Source organism: Sphaerodactylus townsendi, linkage group LG13 (genome assembly GCF_021028975.2).
Source record: "Sphaerodactylus townsendi isolate TG3544 linkage group LG13, MPM_Stown_v2.3, whole genome shotgun sequence".
In the NCBI taxonomy this organism is placed as follows: domain Eukaryota; kingdom Metazoa; phylum Chordata; class Lepidosauria; order Squamata; family Sphaerodactylidae; genus Sphaerodactylus; species Sphaerodactylus townsendi.
Window position 1 is genome coordinate 14,315,315 of NC_059437.1, and position 17,064 is coordinate 14,332,378.

A 17,064-nucleotide genomic window follows, 5' to 3' on the forward strand; every position below is an offset into this window, starting at 1 on the left:
GCGATGCATTCAAGTTTCCCGCCTAAGTGATCGGCGCTTGGCTGGCTGCATCCTTGCCACAGCCCCGCCCAGGAATGCCCCGCCCCCGGAATGCCCAGCCACGCCCCGTCATGCCCCGCCCAGCTCCATTGGCGCTACACCACCATGGGAACCTATTACTAAAATTTTTGGATCCCACCACTGGAACTACCGCCAAAGTGGATTGAAATTGCACTACCCAACATGAGTGAAAGCAGCCTCTGTACCGCACAATAAATGCCCTGCTGGATGCAGAGTAGAGAACCAGCTCCTTCGCCATCCTTTCCAGTCTGGCAGGCCACATGCTTCTGAGGAAGCTCCTGAGCTGAGCATGAAGTCAACAGCCCTTCCACTCGCTTCACCCTCCCCAGCACTTGAATGTCCAGGTATACTACTTCTGAACATGGAAGTTCAATCTTGCTTTTTGGAACTTCCAGTGTGTCCCCATTTTAGGGCAGGATTTTTTCTTAGTAGCCTCTTAACACTTAGAGCAGTGATGGCGAACCTTTTTAAGACCGAGTGCCCGAATTGCAACCCAAACCCCAGTTATTTATTGCAAAGTGCCAACCCGGCAATTTAACCTGAATGCTGAGGTTTTAGTTAAAAAAAACCTGGTTGGCTCCCTCTTCCTCCGCCCCACCCCCTAGAGCAGGGGCCAGCCTGCTCTAGCCTCCAGCAAGTCCTGCGCGCACCACTCTGTGCCTCTCTAGCATCTCTGCGTCCCCCCCCCCCCCCAGAAGCCACCCGGAGCTCAGGCACCAGGCCCGCCAGCCAAGTCCTCCCTGGTCACCATGGTGCGTGCATGTCGTGCTCAGTGGCCCAGGCCAGTCTAGATGTGTGTGGGGGGGTGTGATTTTCCGCCCCCCGCATTATGAACTCTGTGTGTGCGTGCCCACAGAGAGGGCTCCGAGTGCCACCTCTGGCACCCATGGGTTCGCCATCACTGACTTAGAGTAAGTGTATCAAAACAACCTCTGTTGATTTCCATGAGATCAGAAAGTACCTACGGCTGTCTTGTTTTTTTGGTATTTTCCTGTAGCTGACTGCTGCATGCTGAGACCGAAGACCCAGCTGCCTCTCCAGCCTGGCTTCTAACATACCTCTCTCTTTTTTATACTTCCAGCCCCTCCAATTCTACCAGCCGGACACTGTCTGTGAATGAAATGTATCTGGTGGACTCTGGAGGCCAGTATCTGTGAGTACGAGTCATCTAGTAGCTTCTCACCTGAGGCCAGGCTCAGGTGCCTGCAGTTTGTGGAGACATTCCTGGGGTATCGTGGGTGTGTTCAGACAGCAGCTGCTGTTTATGTTGGGTTTGAGTTTATTCATTTATACCCCACTAGCAATAAAACCCATTGTGGGGGGGAAAATACAATAGGCTATTAAAAAAAACATTGCTGGTTATTTCTGTCATTGTGCATGAAACATTAAAATTCAACATGTAGAAGTGTTTGTAGGAGGCTAAACTTCCCAGGGTAAGAAGAGACTTGGACCCCCTTCTGCTTGCATGCCTGCACTGCTCTTTAAATAGTGAGTTGTCACCAATATGCCTTGCCTTCATGGTAAATGGCAGCAATCGGTGGGCCCCGCCCCTTTTACGTTATACAACATTCTCACATCAGCATGGCCTACCCCCTCTGCTTGCATGCCTGCACAGCTCTTTAAAAAGTGAATAGTCGCCAATATGGTTGTTGTGGGTTTTCCGGCTGTGTGGCCATGGTCTGTTAGATCTTGTTCCTAGTGTTTCACCTGCATCTGTGGCTGGCATCTTCAGAGGTGTATCACACTCTATGTGATATACCTCTGATACACCTTTCTCTCTGTGATACACCTTTGAAGATGCCAGCCACAGATGCAGGCGAAACGTTAGGAACAAGATCTACCAGACCACGGCCACACAGCCCGGAAAACCCACAACAACCAGTTGAATCCGGCTGTGAAAGCCTTCGACAATACATGTTTTGTCTTTTATGTTATGCCAGTATGTTTTGTCTTTTATGTGGATAGATGGTTCAAATGTCGTCAGGCAAACTACAATCTTTCTAAAACATACAGTGTCAATCACAATGGAATGGCCAAGTTAAAATATAATTCTGGAGATTTGAAATTCTGAAAGCATCCCTTGGGGTAACAGCTGGCTACAAATGAGAGAAATTTAACAGAATGTCTCTGCTGTTGAATTAAACCGTGATCACTAAAAAGGGATGACAACAACCCACTTAATATAAGGTGACCAGATGGTCACCTTTGTGATCCGGGACAAGGGAAGTGGCCACGTGTGCGCGCAGCCGCAGGAGCGCATGGCCTTCTGGGGCTTGCTGTTTGCCGCCCTGTGACAGGCGGCAAACGGCAAGCCCCAGAAGGCCATGCGCCCTTGCAACTAAGCTCTCTGAAGGAAAAAAAACCGCAAGGAGGCCTTAATGCCCCAGAAGGCAGTACAGCAGCCTCCCAAAAAATCGGGACAATTTGCAGAACCAGCAGGGCGCTTGGGACAAAATTATCTAAAGGCGTCAGCACGGAATCCCGCCAAAAGCGGGACGGCTGGTCAGCCTAACTTAATATAATAGTGCTGGAGAACAAGGCCTGATTTTGCTTCCCAAGAATGTTCAGCTGAAGGTAACAGGCCCAGCAGTTGACAAAAATTGCAGGGAGTTGTGTGGATCTGTAAGCAGCCAATGCAAAAAGCAGACTAGGCACTGCTAGATTCAGGGGGGTAGCCCCAGTGAGCTGCAGCAACAGAAAAAAAGTTTGGGTCCAGGTGCACCTTTCAGACCAGCAGAGTTTTATTCCTGGTATAAGCTTTTGTGTGTGTGCATAAAAACTTTGTTGGTCTTAAAGGTTCCACAAAGGTTTTCTAGCCACTGCTGGGACTAGCAGGCAAGCTTAGGAGTTCCCCAGAACTCTTCTTCCAGATAGTTACCCAGTAAAAAACAAGCCGGTTAAGTGGGCTGGTGATTTAGAGAAGCTGTAAAGTTTGTCATCAAATTAAAGCAGAGGAGGTTGGTGCAGTTTAAAAGGGTGGTTCAGGAAGGTGCCTTTATAAAGAGAACAGGACTAGAGTCTGTGCCACTATTTGTTGTGTGTGTTATCGTGCTCTTTCTGCATTTTCCCTCCAGTTTCATAGTTCTCTTTTCTGCATCGCTTGACATATCGTGTTTAAAAATCCGAATCCTGTTGCATGGCTTATTAGATCTCTGGCGCCATTTGACTAAATTGTTTCATGCCGCGTAATCTGCCTTGGGTCTCAGTGAGAAAGGTGGACTGTAAATGAATTAAATAAACGTTAATTAATTATTCTTAAGAAATGGCTTCTCTCCTGTCCTCCTGAAGATGAAAAAGGGAAAGGTAGTCATGTCTAATGTTGTTGGTTGTGTTCACCTTTGATATTCGATCTGGAATAGGTATCCTCTATTCACTGGGTTTTTATAGAAGAACTAGACTTTGGGTTGGATCCGACTTCCTTTTCGGCTGGGGGTCTGCTTTGCCCCAAAAAAAGGCTGTGCTAGTGATTATGGTACCTGCTTTGACAAAAGTAATGTGGTATTGGGCTGCAATAAGATGAAATCAGGTTAGATTGAGCTAAGAAGCTGGCTGGATCTAACCCAGTATTGCTGACAGCCAGAGGTGGGATCCAACCAGTTCTCACCACTTCTCTAGAAGTGGTTACTAATTTTTTCTGAGTGCCGAGAAGGGGTTACTAAAGCAACCTCCCTGCCCAATAGGGACTGGAAGTGGAGTGATAGCGTAAGCGATACCTCTGTTTGAATCCCACCACCATCAGAACCTGTTATTAAAATTTTTGAATCCCACCACTGCTGACAGCCCATTCCATTCTAGCATGTTCAGTATTATTTTGCTATCTTTTGTTATATATCATTTTCACATAAAGGAGAATTGCAGGACCAAGTTTTCACATGTACTCTGGCAAAGAGCTAGTGAAGGCATTACCTGTTTAAGATTTCCCCTGTTGCTTTACAGCAGATTCTGTTTCTAATTGCTCCATCCTTGATAATGGCATTCCTTAATCAGTTCTTGCCGGGAGGGGCGTTGTTTGCTTTTAATCACTGCTTTTCTCTTTGCAGCAACAATGACAGCTAATGTAATTATTTTTTTAAAAAAAATTCTAGTAGTCATGCAATGATAGAATTAAGAAAACAATCATTTTGGATTCAAATAGAAAAGCCGCAAGTGAAGTTGCACCTCCTTTGGGAAAATGAGTTGATTGAGGATCCTCTCCAGCACTGAGTTAATCAGTGGAGCAGAAGTGTTCAAACAAAAGAGTAATTGCATTATTTAGAGGGGACAATCGCAGGGCAAAACGGAACCTGTGCTCAATGGGATTGACTAACTTTATCTCAAAGTAAATAGTGGGTTCTTGCCTTTGGCACCAGGCATTGCTGCATTTTTATAGGGAATATATAATTACTAAATGGGTGCATAGAACTGCTGAGTCTTTTGCATGGAGATTTTCCTGCAGTTTGCCTGCTGGGCTGCAGCATTTTTCCTCCTGGCGACATCGTTGTTTCCCCATTGTCTCTCCTTGCTGTTCCTCTGTGCTTTCTCAAAATCTGATGGAAAGTGGTTTGAGACAGCATAGAGAAAGGACGAGGAAACCCTGGAAATTCATCAAAAGCGGACAATGCGTGTGCGAGGAAGCTCACAAGAGCGCTGCCGGTCAGCTCCCCAGATCCTGAGGAAAGCCTCTGTCAAGGACGCACGCTGTTTCATTCCACTCCCACACAGCTGGTTGTGGGAACGCTGATCGAGTACAAAGCCTCAAATGTAGAAACATAACCTAAGTAGCGTTCCCAACTTGACATTTGTTTGGCAGACCGGCACCGCTGCTACACCTGCAGATCCTGCATTCCATTTGGAAATGGTTGTAAATTGGAGGCTTTTAGACTTCGCTCCCCACCTCCACCCGCTGCCCCTGTAATTTTTAGATCAGCCCTCCTACCAGAAGAAGAGTTCGGGGGGGGGGGGTTTCAAAGGTTTGTACTGCACTTCTGCTTTTAGAATATAAAATATTGAGACCCTAAGGAATTTGTCAGGTGATCCTCTGGATACACTTGACGTGACATGGAGCTTAGGGAAAGGAATTCTGTCCACCTGGCCACACCCAGCAAATCGCTCTTCAGTCGGGATTCTCTTTCTGCGGCAGGGATGGAACAACGGACATAACCCGGACTGTCCACTGGGGGGAGCCCACTGCTTTTCAGAAGGTAAGACTGCTTCCCACTCACCTGTATTGCACATCTGAGCGTGCTGGGAGATACAGAAGCCCCAGCATTCTTGCTTCCTTGCTTGTATGTCCCACCCACCCCCGCATGTTACTCCTTTTATTGCTTTTCCTTTCTTTTGAAGCTGCCATTGTTAGGAGAAGGCCAGGACCTCTAACCAGAAGCGATCCAGTGGGGATCTCTGTCTCTCATCTCTTGTGACATCTGCGTCTGTGATCCTCTGCCAGGGGGCTGCAATAACTCTGCTTGCTCATTTGCCCTTGGCGGAAGATTTTGCAGGCTCCTTCGTTAGGAGCCAAAGGTTTTGCCTAGTCCCATATGGAACTTACTGTGGCTGTTTACTGAGAGCCAGCGTGCTGTAGTAGTTAAGAGCAGTGGACTCTAATCTGGAGAACTGGGTTTTGCTTCCCTCCTCCACACATGAGCAGGTGACTCTGTTTGGTGAACCAGGGTTTGTTTCCCTATTTCTCATAGAGCCTGCTGGGTGACCTTGGGCTAGCCTAGTCATTGTTCTCTCGGAATTCTCTCAGCCCCACCTACCTCACAAGGTGTCTGTCTGCTGTGGAGAGAGAAAGGGAAAGGGTTTTGTAAGCTACCCTGAGTCTCCTTGAAGGAGAAGCAGTGCCATGTCAAATCTCCTCTTTCTCCTCTCCTTCATCACAGCTGAACTGGGAAGCCGACTTCCTGCTCGATGACTTAGCCCTGACCAGACAACTGAATGAAATGGAAACCTCTCCTTAGAAGAGTTGGTTTGCTTCCTGCAATGCCTTCCCACCCCACCCCTGCCCACCACCACAGCAAGGCTGTAGGTAGGTAGGCTGGAGTTCTGAGAAGGGCTGTGGCCAAAGGTCCCAGGCTGCCTGTGGAGGCTGGAGTCAAGCAGTTCTCCCAGGTTAGCATCTGCCACTCTTTACACAGGCTCTCAATAAAACAGAGTGGTTCTTCGCCAAACTAGAAGCGTGTGTGTGTTTAAGAGCTAGGAGAGCTCTGAATGAATTAACTCTTCCAAGAATCTTGGGAGATCTACTGCTTGAACCCTTTCACCCCCATATTGTACTTGAATTTAAATCATTGCCACCAAGTAATTTCTATTGCCATCAAGTAATTTCCTGACTCATATGGGTGAGCCACTATGACTGGCTCAGTCTCCAACTGTATTTATCACATTTTAGAAGAAGAAGAGTTTGGATTTATATCCCCCCTTTCTCTCTAGTAGGAGACTCAAAGGGCTTACAATCTCTTGCCCTTCCCCTCACAGCAAACACCCTGTGAAGTGGGTGGGAGCCTGAGAGGCCCTCAGAACTGTGACTAGCCATGAGGTCACCCAGCTGGCATGTGTTGGAGTGCACAAGCTAGTAGTTCTGGACCAGCCTCCACATCAAGCAGCAGGCTGGGAATCCCTGCAGTTCCTCCCAGATCAGAGTGCACTGCATGATCCATGCATGCACTGCAAACGGAAGGCCCTGGTTTCCATCTCACCTTGGGTCTTTCTCTTTTCCCGCTGCCTTGCTCTTGATCTTGAATCTACTGACAATCAATTTCATTTGCTTGACTGCAGGACTACAAGTATTGAAGGAGAAAAAAAAAATCTCTCTCACACCAGAAATTGGCTGGATCCGGACCAAAGATCTATCAAGTCCAGGACTTTATCTCCAACAACAGCCAGCTAGATGCCGCTGGAGAAATTTGCAAGCACAGCAGGTTGGCTATTGCCTGTGTCTTGTCATCAGCATTTGGTCAGGACCAATGATTCATTTTTCTGACAGTCCCTCTCCACCCCTATGCTTTAAATAAATCATATACATTTCTGGAGCCTTTCCTTTCTGGCTATCGTGGCTGTTTGCCATTGAGAGGGAGGGTCCAGCATGTCAAGCAAGAAGCAATATCTTTGCCTGTAAAGGCCTCGAATTCAGTACTGGCCTTCCATTTGCCGAGGATCTCAGGTTTCTTGCCTGAAGAAGATCCCTCCCCTGAATTCCTGGGGAGCTGCCACAGTGCTGGCGGCTAACAGTTCTGGTTGAGAGGATCCAGCGGTTTGACTCAGTGTTAGAGCAACTTTGTAAGGGAGAGTTCTTTTCTGTATATTCGTTGCATCCTTTCCTGCTTTCCTTTCATCTCCAATTTGGTGTCATGCTTAGAGTGACATACCCAATGGAGAAGCTGGTGTGAAATTCTCACTTGGCAGTGACACTCACTGGCTAACTTAGGACTGGTTGCTGACAGTCTGACCTATTTTGCAGGGTTGTTGTGCAGATAAAATGGGACCAGGTGAGAGCTTTGTATGCTGCCTTGAGCCCCTTGGGGGAAAGGTGGGATGAAAAGGTGATGAATCTCTTTTTCTTCCTAGGAAGCATACACCCGGGTGCTGATGGGAAACATTGACCTTACCAGACTGACCTTTCCATCAAGAACATCAGGTGAGGCTCTCCAAGCAAACTGGTTTCCTGTGCCCAACTGATCAAGGAGAACCAGTAATTCTTGTGTCCAGAATCCCTGTCCCCCACCAAATTAGTTTAAGCAGTCATGGAAACCCATTAGGAAAGGGTTTGTCCCAAAATCCTCCATCTAGAGAATAACATGTAACCTGTAATCGCCAGATGTCTCTATTTTTATCCTTTGGAGAGGATAGCAACCAAGATATATTCTTCTAATGAAGTCTGGGGAAACAGTGTGAGGGGAAAATATTAAATTCTTTCCCTTTCATGCCATCTCCTAGATCAGGGGTAGGGAACCTGCGGCTCTCCAGATGTTCAGGAACTACAATTCCCGTCGGCCCCAGCATGTGATTGTGCTGGTAAACTGATAGGGTATGGATTCCTAATTTATCTAGGCGTTCTAATCCTCTCAAATTAACAATCCTCCACATTTGCATTTATTTTATTTTATTATTTTATTAAATTTATACCCCGCCCTTCCCAACCAAAGTTGGGCTCAGGGTGTCTGACATACAGATGTAAACATAGAATATTACTAATAATAGAATACAAAATGTAGCATTAAAATAATACCAAATTTGAAATCCACAAATGGCAACTTTAATAACGACAATCCCAAACCTCCAGAATTATAACATCTCTTCTGCTGACAAAGTCCAGTTACCAATTTTCAGTTGAAGGAGGGGGCTCATAATTAAGATGTGCATGTTTGAAAGGAGGTACAAAATAGAATTTAGCACAAAAAATTACTACAAAAGAAAATGGAAGTGGGAACTCTCTTGGCTTAACATGTAGTTTGGTCCTTAGTTTATAAGCCTTAGAGCAGGGGTCTGCAACCTGCAGCTCTCCAGATGTTCATGGACTACAAATCCCATCAGCCCCTGCCAGCATGGCCAACAGGGCGACCTTGCCAATTGGCCATGCTGGCAGGGCTGATGGGAGTTGTAGTCCATGGTGGCTCAGGATACAGATCCTAGAAGATTGGATAGGCCTTAATAATACACTTAGGCATGTGGCAAGTTTTTCTAAATCTCTGTGAAGCCCTTTGCTCCTTTCTAAGGGGGGTGCACAAATAATGGTGCAAGAGACCCCCCCCCACCCCCCCATTCTCTGTGTGACATGGCTTTTGTGCTTCAGGAAGAGTGGTGGAGGCCATTGCTCGCCAGGCCTTATGGAAAGTGGGACTCAACTACGGCCACGGCACGGGCCACGGCATCGGCAACTTCTTGTCCGTCCATGAGTGTAAGTGCCGTCAGAGCAAGCTGGGCTGTGTATTTTCTGCTCTTCCTAAAAGAAAAACGAGCCTTTTAAAAAGTTCTGTGTTGGGACAACCCAACTCCAGCAGGATGCTGCAAGCTGCATAAATTGGGCAAGTTTGCCTCTTTCCCAAATTGCAGGCTCTGCTCACTGTCGCCAAGGGCAATCTGCAGCATCCAGCCCCTCTGGCCTCTGAGAATTCTGCCTGAATTAACTCTTGAGGTCCTTGAGTCTGCCTGCCTGTTGCAAATTTAACCAGCGCTTGTGTGCTCACTTTCAACTGTATCTTTACAGTCCTGAGGGCTGGAAACTTTTGCTTGAACACTGAAATCCTATGCAGCAGTGGTGTAGCGGTTAAGAGCAGGTGCACTCTAATTTGATTCCCCACTCCTCCTGAGTGGCAGAGGATTATCTGGTGAACTGGTTTTGTTTCCCTACTCCTAAATTCCTGCTGGGTGCCCTTGGGCTAGTCACAGTTCTTCGGAACTCTCTCAGCCCCACCTACCTTACAAGGTGTCTGTTGTGGGGAGAGGAAGGGAAAGGAACTTGTAAGCCACCTTGAGTCTCCTAACAGGAAAGAAAGGTGAGGTATAACTCCAAACTCTTCTTCTTCTACCTGTGTACCAAAGGATTCCCTTACAGTTCCCGACAGCATGCTGCACTCTGACTCTTGGGTCATGTTATACAGCTGCTTGTTGGCAAACCGCCTTGGTAAAGAGGCTGCTGGAATAAAACAGGAATTCCCATGTACCAAGGCTGCTGATAAGCCGTAATAACATTGTAGTCATAAGAGTCTTTTTTTTTTTACAGAGTTTTTGTCAACTGTGCACAATTGTGTACACATGTTTTCAGGATTCAGTTGACAAAACCTCAGTAGAAAAGACTCTTATGACTACAATGTTATTATAAGCCAGCTTATCAGCAACCTTGGCACACGGGAATTCCCATTTTATCTGAACTATACTGGGTGTTTTTTTAAAAAAATGTTTACATTTGGAATCACTTGAAAGCCAGAATGGTGAAGAGGTTGACCCAGAGAGATCCGGGTTTAAATCCCCACATGTCCTGGTTGGCCCACAGAGCTCTAGGTTCGAATCTTCACACATCCTGGTTGACTTAACCTATTGAGTGCCAAGTCAAGCTGTTGGTCTGTCTAGCTTAGTATGACTGACAGTCGCTCTTCTGGTCTTCAAGGAGAGGAGGGGTCTCTCCCAATCCTTTGTTCCTGAGACCCGAGGGGCCAGGGTGTGGTCCCTGTTGTCGAGCCACTGCCATTTCCCACAGTATCATCTCACCAAGGCTCATTCCGCACATGCAGAATAATGCACTTTCAAACTGCTTTCATTGCTCTTTGAAGCTGTGCGGAATTGCAAAATCCACTTGCAAACAGTTGTGAAAGTAGTTTGGCAGCATTATTTTGCGTGTGCGGAAGGGGCCCAAGTTTGGGGAGGAAGAAAATGATAAAGAATGTAACTTTGTTAAAACTATCTCTCTCTCTCTTGCCTCTAGGGCCTGTAGGCTTCCAAACCAATAACATACCCTTGGAAAAGGGCATGTTCACCTCCATAGGTCAGTACAAACTAATCATCCCTATGGTACACAGGGGATTGTTTGCTGTTTCTGGAATTGAGGCTGGGGAAGATCAAGGTGTTCTCTTTGTCCTGTGGCATGCTACTCATTCTTCACTTGTTTGCTTATCAACGTTGTAAACTGGGCCGGCCTATCCACTATCTGCCTGGGGCACTAAAGAGGTGCAAACCAGCACTATCATGCCCACCCACCTGGGGTGTCTGGGTTTGCTGCTGCAAGCATCAGCTCAGGTGTCACACACACACACACCCGTCAGCCTAGTGGCTAGTCATGAGCCAGCATGGTGTGAGAGTCAGTTTAGGAGCAGGAGGTCTAATCTGGAGAGCTGGGTTTTGATTCCCCTCCTCCACCTGAGTGGCAGAGGCTTATCACAGTGAACCAGGTGGAGCCACTCTACATTCCAGCTGGGTGACCTTGGGCTAGTGCTTCGGCACTCTCTCGGCCCCAGCTACCTCACAAGGTGACTGTTGTGGGGAGAGGAAGGAAAAGGAGCTTGTAAACCACCTTGAGTCTCCTTACAGGAGAGAAAGGTGGGGTATAAATCCAAACTCTTCTTCTCCTCCCCGCGTTCCCCTCCCTCCCTCCTTTGGGATAGAGCGAGGTGGGCAAAGACTGGTCTATCCCTCTTCCTCCTTGCTTCTCCCTTGCCCCCATGCCAGGAGAAGAGGAGAATGGGCATCTGCTTCCCCATGGTGTGCCATGGCATGGGGGTGCTGTAGGTCAAATATCACTTCCTTGCCCACGGCACCAAAAGCCCTTGAGCCAGTCCTGGTTGTAGAGAACAGAGGAGCGGGCAAAGACCCTTTATCCTCAAAGGCACAGCTCTATTGGGCAGAAGAGGATGGAAAGAGAAGAGGTCCAGGGGCTGTCAAAGCCTGTATGGACCAGAGGGTAGGAACCTGTGGCTCTCCAGATGTTCCAGGAACTTCACCGTTACATGCAGCCCCTACCAGCATGAAAGCCCAGTGTATGCTGACAGAAGGAGCTTGATGGGAATTGTAGTTCCTGAACATCTGGAGAGCCGCAGGTTCCCTACCCCTGGGCTGGACAGTGGAGGGTCGAGTGTAGAAAAGTCAGCATGGTGTAGTGGTCAGAGCAGGCATGTCCTATAGCAGTGGTGGCGAACCTATGGCACGGGTGCCAGAGGTGGCACTCAGAGCCCTCTCTGTGGGCACGTGCAAACAGAGTGCGTCATGTGGGGGGAGGGGGAAGCACTGTTAAAGCCCACTGATTTTCATGCAAAGAACTAAAGCCTGATCCTTTACCTGAGAGTAAGCTCAATGGGGCTTGCTTCTGAGTAAACCTTCCTAGGGTCATGATTCACCCGTTCGAAGAGTTGCACGGTTGCTTCCAAGCAAAGCCACTGACTATCAACAAGCTTACTCTTGAGTAACGCACACCTTGGAGCCAACCATTTTTTCTAAACTAAACCCTCAGTGTTCAGGTTAAATTGCCGTGTTGGCACTTTGTGATAAATAAGTAGGTTTTGGGTTGCAATTTGGGCACTCGGTCTCGAAAAGGTTCGCCATCACTGTCCTATAGGCTGCTACTGGTAGCTTGCTGGCTGCTGCAGCGTAGCTCAGGCACCCCAAAAACAGAAAAAGGGTTTCCTCGATGCTTCTTTTTTTTAAAAAAAAAAAACCACTTTCGTTTGATAGGATTTTCTCTGTGTTGCTTAGTTTTGTTTCCATGTTGCGTTTCCAAGACAGAACAAAACTTAATAACATAGAAGGAAGGGGAAAGCGGCTTGGACTATTTATTATTATTATTCCGACGTAGTTCTCGTTGAAGAAAATGTTGACGACCTCTGGGTCGGACTGTCCAAGTCAGATCAGAGAGACCCAGATTCAAATCCCACTTGCCAGGGCAGTCCACTGGATGATCTCAGCCCCACCTACCTCACAGGGTGTTTGTTATGAGGGGGGAAGGGAAAGGAGTTTGTAAGCCCCTTTGACTCTCCTTACCAGAGAGAAAGGGGGGATATAAATCCAACTCTTCTTCTTCCTCTCTTCCTGGGCCCAAAAGTACCTCTTAGGATGGCTGTTGTGAGGATGGAGCAGAAGGAAGAAGGGAGTGGTGATACCGTCAGCCACTTGGGGAGGAAAGCTGGGTATACATTGCTAAAGAAATGAAAGCAAGGCAAGTTGTGGGGGGGGGAGGGGTGGAAGCAAATGCTTTGCTTGAGGCTGAAGAAGAAAAAGGAGACAGCTGGCAGGGTGGGCGGAGGTGGGGGAGAAGGAAGAACAGCAGGGCAGAAGGCAAATTGACGGTGATCAGAAAAGAGACAAAAGGGGCCCAGGCGGCTGATTAGAGGCTGCAAAAGGGAGAGACGGATCTGGATGACGTGTTACAACCTCACGGGCGATCTGCTTCTGTCTCCCTCGTAGCATGCAGCAAGACAAAACATGTGCTGTCCTTGCGATACCTCCCTCGCAGCATTCGCAAGAGGCAGCCTGTGAAGCAGAGAGGGGTCACCGGCAGCTCGCAAGAGGTTATCACGTAGTCGGCCTCCCTGGGAAGGAGGGATGTGGCTTGCTGTGTTTGGGGGCGGCGCCATGAAGGATAGTTACAGCTGCCTGAGAAGAGATGTGCCAAGAGAGATGGACAAGAGAGAAGTCGATTTATGGCTACCAATCTTGATCCTCCTTGATCTCAGATTGCAAATGCCTTAGCAGACCAGGTGCTTGGGACCAGCAGCAGCAGCAGGCCATTGCTTTCACATCCTGCATGTGATCTCCCAAAAGGCACCTGGTGGGCCACTGCGAGTAGCAGAGTGCTGGACTAGATGGACTCTGGTCTGATCCAGCAGGCTAGTTCTTATGAAGGAGATCTGGCATGGGGGGGAAAGGAGTGTCCATGGTCTGCCACATTCAGCCGCTGCACTGTGACCAAGGAATGGAACCTGACCTGCAAATGCAAGGATGGAACTATGTAGAAAGGGTTGAGCTCAGTTCTCAGTCAGGTCTACAGCAGTCTGTAGGACAAGGTGAAGGAGCCATAATCTGCCAAGCTGTTGGGAAAGGCCATGGCCGATCGTACACTGGTGCTCCGCCCCGCACTGAAGGGAGGTTCTTTTGGGGGCAGAGCTTCGTATAACAGATGCCTTCCCCCACACACACTTACTGTGGGGTAGATCCCATCATCTCCATTGTTCATTTTTTATTTCTGGCTTTTTTGCTCTACCCCCCCCCCCCCGGCATTACTTCTACCTTTCCCAATGATCAGGAGGGCTTTTAAAATCTTTGTTTCAACTTCAAGCATTTGTGCCATATTTGACTTATTGAAATAATAATAGCTTTAATGCAGGAATATTGAAATGCCAAGGAATATTGAAATAAGAAGCCTCTCTCTTCCACCGCTGCAGCAGCAGCAAGAAGGGTGTGGGTGTGCAGCAGCACCAGCAAGAAGTGTGGGGGGGGATTATTTTTGGAACAGGGCTACAATATTGATATAACAGCAATTTAAAGTTCTCCCCAATAAACTGGGGTATCCAGTGATCAGAGAACAGGCTTAGCTCTCCCTCTTCTTCATATGCATCTTTATTGATCCTCCTTGATCTCAGATTGCAAATGCCTTAGCAGACCAGGTGCTCAGGAGCAGCAGCAGCAGCAGAAGGCCATTGCTTTCACATCCTGCATGTGAGCTCCCAAAGGCACCTGGTGGGCCACTGCGAGTAGCAGAATGCTGGACTAGATGGACTCTGGTCTGATCCAGCAGGCTAGTTCTTATGTTCTTATGTTCTTATGTTCTTTCCATATGAGCATTGCCTGCTATTATTTCCTGGTAAAACAGTGGTAGTTAGGGTGAAATCTATCCTCTCCAGCACTGGATGACTCTGCTGCCCATAGAAGGGATCACAGCAAGTTCTACAAAGTATGGTCCCTCTATCTAAATCTCTCCTTCTAAGGGAGGGCATTTTTTTAACTCAGAGAACAAGCAGCCTTTTCCCTCTATCCACCTTGGGGTAATTCTCACACCAAATTTCAGCCTAGGAAAGCCTTTTTAAAGAATGGGAATTTTTGCAGGTGAGCATCTTGCTGTTTTTTAATACTGCGTAATGGTCTGGGTACTGAAAGATCTCTTTTAAGATCTCTGGCTGTGAGCAGGATGCAGAAAAACTCTGGCTTGTGTGGGCGCTGGAGGGGGAAAGAAGCACTCTTTTGACTCCTTATCCCATTCTTTTTTCCCCTCTCTAGAGCCTGGTTATTACCACGATGGCGAGTTCGGGATCCGCCTGGAGGACGTTGTGCTCGTGGTAGAAGCAGAGACTAAGGTGACGCTCTCTTGCCTCTTGGTGGTTGATTCTGCCCCGGTGTTCAGACTGCTAATGGTGTGCTTGGCACAGCAATGGGGTTGTGTGGGTAGAGCAGTGGTGGCGAACCTATGGCACGCCAGATGTTCATGGACTACAATTCCCATCAGCCCCTGCCAGCATGGCCAATTGGCAGGGGCTGATGGGAATTGTATGATCCATAGGCCCTCTGGAATACCATAAGGATTACCGCTTTCCTACATGAAGATAGAGGCTTGAAGCTGCAATGGCAGCAGCAGAGACTCTGCAATTTACAGAGCCTTCTTTGGGGATTTGAGGTCTTCCTGATTTTTTGCCCATGCCCATTTTGTTTTGCATGACTAGTGAACATTTGCCCCCATGAGTGCTACTCCTGCAACCACGGCTCATACAAATCTGGATGTGGTCCTCCCATTCGGCACAGAGGTTCCTCATGCAGGTGCGACCTTTCCTTTTTCTCTGTTGCAGTACCATGTGAGTGAAACGCCCTACCTAACATTCAAGGTCGTCTCATTGGTGCCCTATGATCAGAACCTCATTGATGTGAAACTTCTATCACAGGAGCAGGTTTGTAGAGCGCAGGGCAAAGTGGTATGGGGCAAGAATCGAGCATCTCTTTCAGCTACTACCTTCACTTCCTTTCTTTCTCCAGATCCAGTACCTCAACAGCTATTATGAGACCATCCGCCAGCAAGTTGGGCCTGAACTGCAGAGACGCCGCCTGCATGAAGAGTACAATTGGCTGCAAGAGAATACAAAGCCTTTTTCCCATGCCACTCTGATGGCAGCCTCCCTGGGTATCCTGGCCTTGAGCGCCCTGACTTTTACTCTTCTGACCGGCATGTAAGGCTGAGGGGCACCGAACCCTGACTCATTTCCCCTCACCCCTACTCTTAGGCCTTGCCCGTCTTTGCTTAACCACTTCAGACCCTGCCTGACTTTGACTTCTGAACATTTCGGCCTACCTCACCGCGACTATCCCTTTTCTTCAGCATCAAATTGTAAACTGTTTCCCTCAAGAGCCAGCGTGGTGTATGAGCAGGCGAATTCTAAACTGGAGAACTCGGTTTGATTCCCCACTCCTCCACAAGAGCGGCAGACTCCTATCGAGTGAACTGGACATGAAGCCTGCTGGGTGACTATGGTTTAGTCACAGTTCTCTCAGAACTCTCTCAGCCCCACCTACCTCACAAGGCGTCTGTTGTGGGGACAGAAAGGGAAGGAGTTTGTAAGCAACCTTGAGTCTCCTTACAGCAGAGAAAGGTGGGGTATAAATCCAAACTCTTCTTCTTTTCTTCTTCAAAGATAGAGGTTGTACCAACCATATCTTTGCTTCTGAACAGTTTCTAGCTGAGTCAAGGAGGAGGAGGAGGGGGGAGGAGTATGCCTGTGGTTACCCTCTTCCCTGAGTATTTGGAGGACGTCTTCTCCCTCTTCTTTGAACTAGACAAGAACACACACTCGAAGCTCCCTTCTCTTGAATCAGGTCATAAGTCTATCAAAGTCAGCCTTGTCTATTATTGACTGTCAGTAGCTCTCCAGTGGAGTTTTTCACATCCCCAGTCACCTGATCCTTTTATTTGGAGATGCCAAGGATTGAAACAAGGACCTTCTGCATACAAAGCAGATGCTCTGCCACTGAGCTGTGGCCCCTCTCCATAAATACGAAGCAGCCTTACCTCCAGACCGCTGGTCCATCAAGGTGACTGGCAGCAGCTCTGCAGGGTCTCAGGAAGAGATCTTCCACATCACCTCTCACCTGTTGTTTTTACGAGATTGATCCTGGCGCCTTCTGCGTGCTCTACTACCAAGCCATGGCCCCGCTGCATGAATAAATTCACAAAGGAAGCCGACTTACCTAAAGGCCAACATGTCTAGTCTTGTCTACTTTGAGTGGCAGGCATTCCCCGGGGTCTCAGCAGGCAGGGGTCTTTCACGTCATCTGCCACCTGATCCTTTTAACTGGAGAGGCCAAGCATCGACCTTCTGGACGCGCAGCAGATGCGCTGCCTCTGATGTTGCCACGTACCCGAATGCAACATAAAACAGCTCTGCAGAAAAAGTGGCCCCCCAACACATTCCCCATCCTTATATCTTACTGCATTTTTTCAGCAGCTGTCCTGCTTTATGGCAGAATACTTCAAGCCACCAACAAATCCCAGTAGTATGAAAGCAGCCCTGTGATTCAATAATAGGTGCCGTAGTCTGCGTCTGCAGTTCCCACAATGCAATA

General features: G+C 48.0%; 1 protein-coding gene across 2 annotated transcripts in view; it reads left to right on the forward strand.

Annotated features, from left to right (window-relative positions):
* XPNPEP2 (X-prolyl aminopeptidase 2) overlaps positions 1-16,521 on the forward strand; it is a 48,309-nt gene extending 31,788 nt beyond the window's left edge. For both annotated transcript variants that reach the window (XM_048515134.1, XM_048515133.1), the window contains exons 15-22: positions 1,142-1,213; positions 5,180-5,240; positions 7,606-7,675; positions 8,831-8,935; positions 10,460-10,519; positions 14,737-14,813; positions 15,300-15,398; positions 15,484-16,521. In XM_048515134.1, the coding sequence (XP_048371091.1) occupies positions 1,142-1,213; positions 5,180-5,240; positions 7,606-7,675; positions 8,831-8,935; positions 10,460-10,519; positions 14,737-14,813; positions 15,300-15,398; positions 15,484-15,678 (739 nt within the window). In that variant the 3' untranslated portion in view covers positions 15,679-16,521. The remainder of the gene's footprint in view (positions 1-1,141; positions 1,214-5,179; positions 5,241-7,605; positions 7,676-8,830; positions 8,936-10,459; positions 10,520-14,736; positions 14,814-15,299; positions 15,399-15,483) is intronic.
* The last annotated feature ends 543 nt before the right edge of the window (positions 16,522-17,064 follow it).